The 10,367-nt window shown below is 38.0% G+C and overlaps 1 protein-coding gene across 1 annotated transcript; it reads right to left on the bottom strand.

Moving 5' to 3' along the window:
* Positions 1-5,007: 5,007 nt before the first annotated feature.
* On the bottom strand, positions 5,008-8,187 carry gpr119 (G protein-coupled receptor 119). Its single transcript, XM_028032390.1, has 2 exons — positions 7,728-8,187; positions 5,008-5,726 (listed from the first exon to the last, which is right to left on the bottom strand). Exons 1-2 carry the CDS (start codon positions 8,185-8,187, stop codon positions 5,038-5,040), a joined length of 1,149 nt encoding a protein of 382 aa, XP_027888191.1. The 3' UTR covers positions 5,008-5,037.
* Positions 8,188-10,367: the final 2,180 nt, after the last annotated feature.

Raw genomic sequence — 10,367 nt, 5'->3', positions numbered from 1 at the left:
AAGAAAATTGGCAAAACAGTGTCAAAAGGTTGTATGTATTTCTCTCTAACTGTCTGTATTAACAGAAAAAATGGTGTGAATACATCACTTAGTGACTATCACTTGAATTTAGAAAATAAAACAAATTAACTTCTGAATCATATTCTGGCTAATTAAATGTATTGTCTTTTGAGATGTACTGTAACTGCACTATGACAAGAGAAACTGAAGGGTGAAGCATGTAAGGAGAGCGGAAGCTGTGGCGCCATCTGGTGGAAAAATAATGATAATTCTTTAACATGTTCATCCAACCCTGTTTCCTTATGGGGCGTTGGCGTCTACTTCCAGCAGGCATTTTCTAAAATAAAAAAGAAAGAGAATTATTATGTATGAATTAAGCTTAATTTCATTTTTAAAAATGTTTTAAGATGAGTTTCCTTAAAATATATAATTTATTATATTGACAGAAAAAATAGCACCCAAAACATGAGTTATAGCCAGATAATAAGTAAATTATTTCTCTAACATAGCAAAGCTATGATACTGTTTTATACTCTGTAAAATTGCTGTAGTTGTTTAGACATTTTTAGTGAGATCATGCAAATATATTAGAAGTAATAATAATAATAATAATGTATATAATTCATGCATGAAACACAGAAAATGATGCAACAGCAGATGCAGCAGATGGACCAATCCAAACTACATTTATTTAAAGTTTTAAACTGCAATGGTTGTTTAAGAAACAATTTCTAGATGCTCAAAGGTGCTGCATTCATCTGTTCAAACAATTATATGCAAGATGGGAACATCCATCCAGTCAGGAAGGAGACAGTTTCTCTGTCCCAGAATTGAGCATGTTTTGGTCCGAAATGTTCAAATTAATGGACGTTTATGGCAGGAGGAGCTGGTGCACTTCATGAAATAGATGGCATCGTGTGGAAAGAACATGTAGAATTATTGAAGCAACATCACAGGACATCAACCAGAAAGTTAAGGCTCATCTCCAAATGAGTCCAAATGGACAATTAACCTGAGCATACAGCCAAAGTGGTTGCAAAGTGGCTTGAAGAGTCAATGCTTCGGCTATCACAAACCCCTGATCTCAGTTCTGTAGAGATCGACCCAGTTACAGCAGTTCTGTCAAGAGGAACGGATCAGAACTCCGGCAAGTTATTGTTAGAAGCTTGAAGGAAACTCAAAATGTTTGACCTGAGTTATGCCATGCAAAGACAGTGCTACCAAATACTGAGAAAATGCATGTAAACTTCTGATTTTGAAGATATTGATTAATAAAGTTGTGACATGCTCTTTCTCTCATTATTGTGGCATTTAGCAAATAGAAATAATTTTGGTCATTCTAACTGACCTAAACCAGGAGAAGTTTTGTCTGATTTGACTTCAAACAATGAGAAAAAAAAATGTGTTTTTGCTTGGTGAATATGAACTTCTGCTTTCAACTGCACACACTGTCCCATTTGAATATGCCTTACTCTGAGAGGGCTTTTATATTGCATAAAATGGTATCAACAAATAAAAAATACCATATTCAACCCTGCAGAGTTGATCGGTCCCACAGCGTATTAGTCCTGGGTAAATATCAGACAGCCGGTTGTAGAAATCCATGACATCAACCAGTTAAAGTGTTTTGTTGATCCAGACTGCTGGCAGGTGAAGTGCGGGATAATTATCGTGGTTCAAGCAGCTGAGGAAGTTTCCATGAGCGAATGGTTATCCAGGTGGAAAATATTACACGCTCAACTGCAGCCTGCCAGATAAACTGGCGGCCTGTTTTCTCTCTGACAGCGATCGGTTTAGATTACCCAGACGTAATAAAGCGGGATGACACAAAGCGGGTCCCAGGCTGATGTTTGTAATCTGCTCTGCTTCAGTTCACTCAGCCCATCACACACACTGAGAAACAAAGGCCATGCTAATTATAGAAAAACGGAAAGCTACGGCTTTTGCTTTTGTCTCAAATAGTCTGATATTTGGTAGTATTATTGTACCTCGAGGTAGCCGTGGAAGCTATAGAACAATATTTGTTGGCGAATCCTTCAACCACTGCTTTTTAGAGAAAAGCTAGTAATTATGAATAAAAGCAAGTCAAACAAGCTGGTTCATTATAAAGGTACTTAGTCATGTGTAAAGTCTTCTTACCCTTTTGGACCTTTTCTAAATTAACCAAGTTGCAACAACTTGTTGGAGTTGGTGTGTATAATGCACAGTTGTGAAATGAAAGGAAAACAATACCTTATTTCCGAAATATAAAAAGTACATTCTGCTTTAATTCAACCCCTTTTACAAGGTAGTTCTACACTGAATGCAAGTCGCACTTTCATATTTTATATCTGAAATTTGTAAGCCATGTGTCAGTTGTCTTCAAATGAACAACTATAAGCCATTTTGTGTTGGATTATCATATAAAATCTTGCCAAAATTCGTTTAGTTTGATTTTTGAACTGTTCTGGTTGCTCTTTGGGTGAACTTTTACTACAGTTTTAGCTACAGTCTTAAAGAAAATTTATTGTAGTTCTTTGTCCGACATGAGGAGCACACATAAAATATCGAAACATTCATTCTCTATGCAAAAAAATATTATTACTTTATTTTTGTAGTTTGGTGAAAATGCATTTTATGTTTCCGACATGAATTTCTCCAAGAACAGTTGACAGTTGGACTTGAAAAAGAGTGCAAAATCAGACTAATATGGAAGATGTTGCTTTCATTAAGAAAATCTGCTTATTCCCCACTACATAATTCATATAGCATAACATGTAATTTTAGTGTACATTCACCTATATTTTCCATTACCAGGTTTTCAGCAAAGCTTGACATTTTTCATGCCTTCAGTTTGTGCAATAATAACAATTTTAAAAAAAAATAAGACAAAGAAGATACACAAGTGATGTGAATTCCTCAGAAAATACTTCTGCAAAATCTTGTTCAGAGTTTTTATTCTTTCATGATTCATGTTTCTACAGCCGTTCTTTTATGGAATTTCCTTCAGTTGAATGTAGGGAGAGTTTGGGATGTGAGGCTAGGAGTTAGTGTGCACAAAGGGAAAATCAGGAGTTCCTCAGTGGGACGGGTCTGGGGCCCCTAGGGAATTACCCAGCTCGCCTGTCACAGCCGTTCACAATACGTCATTAAACTTCCTGCCCTCTACTACCACTGACCTCTGACCACTCATGTTCCATGAAGAGTGGCTTTTATTAGTCTTCTTCCAAACGTGAGAAGAGTAAAAGTCAACTTATTGCTTGAGCAGTCCAAAACCATTTGTCCAAAAAAAGGAGATAACGGTTTTGAATTCAGTTTTGAAGGTAATAAAACCAGATTAAAATATTCCACTTCTAAGTTTAAAATAACAGTGAGTATTTACAGTGGTGTGAAAAATTGCATGTTTGTGTTTCAGAACATTAAACCAATTTAAATATTTGCCAGAGACAACACAAGTAAAAACAAAATCCATTTTTTAAATGAAGGTGTTTGTTGTTACGGGAGAAAAAAACATACAAATCTACTTGGTCATCAATTTTCTGCACCACTGCATAATTTAAAAAATTTGGTAATTAACAGACTAAAGATTTTTAACTCTCATGTGGTCTTTGTGATTCATCAGGACTGAGTTTTTTCTTATCATGAGTCAATAGAAACTGTAAAATACCTCAGTGGTGTTCCACCAGCTGTGCTCGTTATTCGATGTTTTGTATCCTCAAATGATTCATCATTTTCTGATAATACAGACATGCATTTCCTGCAGTGTTCCCCATTCTTTCACTAACTACCATTACTGATGTTAACTGTTTAACAAATTCCCATTTTTCAACCGCATAAACATTACTTTTCTGTCATGTCAACCACATCTTTTTATTGTTTTATGTTAAAGTGTAAACTAACCCTCTGCGAATGAAATTCCTGTGACCCCAAGTAGTCAGGTAATGTTTTGTCAAATTGAAGGGACCTAAAAAGACTCAACAACTTGATGAAGAAGACTGGTTCTGTTTTGGGGACTCTTGTGAACCCACTGGAGATGAAGGTGTAAAAAAAGATTACAATCAAAAAAATGATAGACAAACCCCGAGCAAACTCACCATGAAACTGTCATACAACAACAAAAGATCAGAGGCTTCTTTAGAGCTGCTGTAATACAGACTGCTATAGGAAATCCATCCTGCCCACATCCACACCAGCATCTAAAATAACTCTTTGAAAACAATTGTGTAATATGAGTTACAAGGAAATTTAATTTCCCTTTAGGATCAATAAAGTATTTTTTAGACTAACTGAATTGAATTTGAATTAATCAGATAGAAAAAGATTTATTGGATTTCACTTTCTCTGTCAAGCATCTGGCATCTGAAGGGAGTAAACTCTCTGGATAGGGTAGGGTGAGATTAAGTAGCTAATATTAGGTCGTTGGTGTAACATCTTATCTTCAGGTTGGATTTTGTGTATAAAGAGAGAGTTGGGGTTGTGGTTGTCTGAACTTTTCAACTTGGACTGATCACAAAACTTTTACTGCTTAGAATATCAAATGTTGAAACATTTATATCCTTAGGATTGTCAACTTGACACTAAATAGAACATTTTGCACACTGTTCTGTTTGCACAAATTATCAAACATACTTTGAGACAATTTTATTTTATTTATAAAGCAGCTGCCACCATCCCAATAAAAACATTTTAGCATATATATCACATATATACCACTAATCCTAAAGGAATGGTGGGGTATAATAATTTTGTTTGGCCCTTGAACATCCAGACAAACCGCTGAGGTGATCATGTTAGGGTTTTCCTGTTCAGCCCAAAATCGGATCCATATCTTCCAGTTTCTCTGCTTCTGCTTCTGCCTTAAAAATGTCCGTTTGCTAACCTGAGGTTTATTCAAACTGACACCTGCTAATGTCTGTTAGAGAAAACACACATGTGCAGGTTACACACAACAGCTAATCAGGTCTATTTTTCACTTTCTCGTTGCAGCAGGAATACTAACCAAAGAGTTGGTTGCTTTATTAGTGCGTTTTAAATATCTGTGGCGTTTCCCTCGTTCCATCACAAACTGGTTGTGTCAGACAGGTGAAGGGCATTGGCGTCCAAGCTGCTGATTGGTAGCCTAATCGAAGGACTGTTCGTAGCTCCTTCAGAAACACAAGCACGAGCCTGCACAGGCGGCGACGAGTGGCATCTTTCCATAACACTCGGCGGTGCAGCAGACAGCAACCTGTTTGTAATGCAGGAAAACATGTTGGACAGCTGCAGCCGCACCTCTTTCTGCCAGCAGGCATAGACCAGAGGGTTAATCAGAGAGTTGAGGAGCCCCAGGAGCCACAGGTAGTTCTCCAGCACCCCCTTAAGGTCACACTCCCTACACAGGAGGTGCACAATGCACACCACAAAGAAAGGACTCCAAAGCACCAAGAAGCAGCCGACGAGCACCCCCACTGTCCTCAAGGCCTTGACGTGACTCCAGCTCCGCAGCAGGTGATGCTGGTGATGATGGTGGTACTGGGACTGTCCGTGATGGCTGTCCTCAGCTCTTGAGCTGGTTTGCCCGATTTGGGAGATCTGCTCGTGGTGGACGCAGGCGATCTTCAGGATGTCCAGGTACATGTAGGTGAACAGGGAGAGGACGGGGAAGAAGAGCAGGCTGTACAGAACGATGATGGCGATGTCGTGGGTGACAGTGAAGAAAGCACAGAAACCGTCGTAGGGTTCAGCTGCCTGCAGCTGGGGCACCACCACTGAGGAGCAGAGGACACGGGTTCATTTACATATTCATGCTCCATTTATGACAGATCCACAAAACAAAGGTAATGCAAAAGGTCACAATGGAATCAAGGCCCTTCCTTTTTCGTTTAACAGCAGAAAAAGGTTATTTCCAACTAAATATGTAGTCAACAAAGTAAGCAATGTTGCCAGATTGGGTGGGTTTTCACCTTTAGAACACCTTGGGTTTGAAAAATTAGCTTTGGGTGTATTGTTGTGTTCAGACAGAAATGATTTCAAAATAGTTGCCATTGTGCAGAAGAAAAGAACTAAGCTTTTAACAAAATGCGTTAATATTGTCCTTATGTTATTAGCTAATCTATTTTGAAATATCTACAACCTGTTGAACGTGGCATCATCAGTGATTAGTGGTTGGTTAAACTAGTGTCACTGTGTAGCAGTATTGTGAAACTGCTTTTAAATTTATGATTTAAAAGGACATTGCTCCACAATAGACACAAGCCTTCTGAAAGTATTCACACTCCTGAAACTTTAACCTAATTATCCACTTTACAAACCTCAAAGTATTTCATTTGAACATTTGAAAGGAGTATATGTCACCAACACAAAGTAGTGCATAGCTACAAAGAGGAAGAAAATTACTTGTTTTTAAAATTTCTAAAAGAAACTGGAACATTGACCTGTGCATTTGTATTCAGTCCCCTTTAGTCTAATATCCCTTAATGAAAAATCCAATGGAATCACTGTGCTTTCAGATGTAACCTAATTTTGCTGCTAATATCTTTCTATTGTTTTCACTGTAAAATTGCTATATTTATGAACATGTCTTTTATTTTAAAGCAGTATAAGAACTGTACTCTAGCAGCTCTCAGTTCTCAAACTCTTTATATAATGCTGCTGCATTATTTAGAATGCATTCAGGGAAAATGCTAAAAGATTCCTATATCAATTACAGTCCAAAACCAACTAAAAATCTGTGTTATATTCAGAAGATTTGGTCTTTAGATGTGCAAAGCCGGTGGACATTCCCCCAAAAAGTCTGCAGCTATAATAGCAGTGAAGGTGATTCCACAAACAATTACACCCAGGACAATTCATGTTTTAATTGGGAAAAAAGATTATACTTTTGTGATGGACTTTTATCAAATAAAATGTGAATGTGAGTACTTTTTCACAACAATGAAGATGCCAACATCTATCTGCACATTTGAAGAAACATACAATTTATCTTTAAAATTTCTAAATTTATGTACAGGAAGCAATCCATAATTTATATCTAGCGCACTTTAATTTGTCCTGTAAAGAGATTGCTCTTTATAACTGAGTTAAAGCAGTTAAATCAGTTTTAACTGGTATAGTTACAGTTAGTGTTTCAGCAGCTTTTAGAAAATTCTGCACATTTATATTTGTGACAGTTGGAAAAGTATTTTTTTTGGAAGCATTCTGTCCCAAAGATACTCTTGTTGACTTGTAAAAGTAGCTCGCCTCGCCTTCTTGCACAAAGTTAAGACATTATAATTATTTTCTGATTTGCAGCTAAAGGTCTTAAGTCAAACATATTGTTCATATGTCATAGGAAACCAGACATCACATTATCAGTGAGCATGCACAATATACTTCCTTTGACTTTTTGCTGTAATCTAGTGGACAACTTTAACCTTACATGGCTTTAAAGAAGCCATAAGATTAGTTACCATAACTACAAAGATAATGCACAGCTCTACATTATGATGTCACCAGGACTCTGAACAAAACTAACCGCCCCCCACCTCCCAGTTTTACAGCTGTCTTTGATTAGTAGTTACTGGGACATTGATCAAAATATTTGATGTGTATTTGCTTGATAATTTTGATGATATTTAGCAAATGTAATGTTCATTGCTTGCTCTAATTGGTGATGTTTTTATGATGTAAAATACTTTGAACTAACTTTTACAAATAAACTTGCGTTGACGTAACAGAAAACCCTCCATCTGTGTTCTCTAGTATTTATAGTATTGATTGCTGAGCCTCACCTGGTAAAAATCCCATAGTGTAGGAACTGATCCACACAGTCAGTAAAGACCCGGCTGTCCTCCCTTTCCCAGACATCAGAGAGTAACGCAGGGGCATCTTGATGGCCATATAGCGGTCCAGTGAGATCAGGAACATAGTCAAGATGGACACCATGCAAGGGGACGTCACAAAGGACATTCGCAGCAAACATCGGGTCTTGCCCTGCAGAGCAGGAGGTGTCCCGTTTGTGGGAGGATAAATCACAATATAACCGCTGCGATGCTGAATAAATTTGTTGTTAAAGTCTTCTGTGGCCAGTCCAGTGATGCCTACGCCCACCAGAGTGTCAGCCAGAGCCAAGTTCAGGACAAAGCACCAGCTCTGACATCCTCGCTTCAGGAGCAGCTTCAGCAGAGCAGAGCCCACCAGCAGATTGGTGGAGACAATGAGGAGAGCAGAGAAGGTCAGGACAAAGCCCATCACCCTTGGCCTCACTTCACTTTGGACGGTTGGCTGGTCCATAAAGTCAGACGTGATGCTGACAGAAGGCTCTGTGCTGGTTTGTCCAGTTAAATATGACATATTGATTCAAAGTGAAGAAAAAAGCCCAAAGTCAGATGACATTATTCCAAGACTGATAATTTTCAGTCACATCAAGCTCTTATTGATTGTGTAGATCAGTGGAAGCATCGCTGAACACATGATCAAAGGTTTCCAGATATTGCTAAAGAAAAAGAAAAAGAAAAAAGAATAGTATCCGAGAATATCTCCTAATGTTAATCCAGTGTTGTCGTCTGCGGACCGATCCCAAAATATTCAAGTTAACTTTTTCCTAAAACATCCTTCTGCTCTCAAAGTTAATTGCAACATCTGGGTTTTAGAGGTCCCATCAATAAATGCTAGCAGGACAGAGATGGTCCTAATGTTATCAGCAGGTCTGTGTTGTGCCCTCCTCCGTCAAACACACACAGAGAGCCCTACAGGCAAATGAAAACACACCCCTCTGCTACTTCTGCCTCTCTGAGCCTTGAGCGCCTGCTTGCTGGCTCTCTGCCACGAGTGACGATATCTATTTTTATTGTGAGCTTTTAGTGTATTCACAAACGTTCATTTGAATCATTTCTGTTTTTTTGTTTTTTTTTCTGTTTTAAACCAAGCTGGTAAAATTTTATACCTTTTGTAAACTAATGAAATCAGTGCAAACTGCAGTTGTGAATGAAGCTGTGTCTGAATCCTGCTCTGCCATTTTTGAAACTATGAGTTCTGTGACTGATTTTTAACTGTTTATTTCCTAGAGGTCTTGTGGATTTAACATATGAGACAAAACCTTTTTTCAGACAAACACCTTCCCTTGTGGATTGCATTTGAAATGTGCTTTAATTTTACATCTTACACTATAACGTGTTGTTTTTCTTGAGGTTTCAGTCTCCTTGACCTGGATGTGTTGTGATCCATAAGTTTTCTCTCATGTTGGTTTTCTGATTATTTCATTTCTTACTATTGTTTAAAAGCTCTTGCCACATTCAGTTGTTCATTCTTGTCATTACGGTTTTGACATTCAAGTTCATTCCTTTGTGTTGGGTTTCTTATTCATTACTTATGTTCTGTACTCCAGTGGTTTTTGAATCCTTGGTGTGTTTTGTCTGCTTCCTTTTCTCGTTAATTAGTCTTTTTACCTCTGTTTCTCCCTCTCTCATTCTCACACCTTTTGGCGGCCATTTTCTCCAAAGTCTCTCAGTATATTTGTTTGTTGTGCGTTGGTCAATCCAGCTAATACCATACACTCTACTGCCACAATTGATAAAAAGGTTTGAACCTCAACGTTGGCCATCCAGTCATCAATTTGCATACTGCCATCTATGACATCTACTAGTATGGTCTCTTCATAGATTGAAAATAGGTAAGCTATTGTTGTTCAAGAAGTTTGCAAGTACGACCTTCACTCATCCAGTCATGTAAATCAGCAGGCCAGTCAATGAATGCAGTCTGCTGCCAATCAAATTGCTTGTCTGCAATACCCAGCTGGTACCACCAAAAACAGATGAAGTAGTTCCTAAAAAACAGGGAGGAACTACAAATGTATTTGGAGATGGAGATGAATCTGGCCCAGGCTGACCGGGGAAGAACCGGTTAAAGCCAAGCTAGTACAGAAGTGGCTTATGATCCCTCTATCGTGTTTGAGGTCTGGCCTGGAGAGCCCCTCTGTATGACATATTCTTATACTCTGCAAAACCTGAAACCCTTGGAGACTGGACATGTTATCAGATATGTTCAAACTAGCTGGAACCAAAAAACCTCCAAAATGTTAAATGTTAAATGATGTTTGTCTTTCCACAGTGGTTTTCTTCTTGTCACACTCCCATGATCAAAACAAAATAAGAGTGAAGCTGTTGGAGCCTTTTTTACAGATCAGAAAAACACCCAATGAGGGTTAAAAAAAAGAACTTCTTAGATACTTTTATGGACAGATGTTTGTTTTTTTAATTACTCACTAATACATTAGTAGGAACAATTATGGCTAAAGATTGCTGCACTGTAAAGTCTTTTGATTCTAATTATATTATGAAAGCACACACACAACAAAACAAGGATGAATTAGAGTGGGAACAAAAACACTGGGATGCCCCACTGCTCCCACACACTACAGACATTTTCACTGT

Source organism: Xiphophorus couchianus, chromosome 11 (genome assembly GCF_001444195.1).
Source record: "Xiphophorus couchianus chromosome 11, X_couchianus-1.0, whole genome shotgun sequence".
Classification (NCBI taxonomy): domain Eukaryota; kingdom Metazoa; phylum Chordata; class Actinopteri; order Cyprinodontiformes; family Poeciliidae; genus Xiphophorus; species Xiphophorus couchianus.
This window is presented reverse-complemented; position numbering and strand designations above follow the sequence as displayed.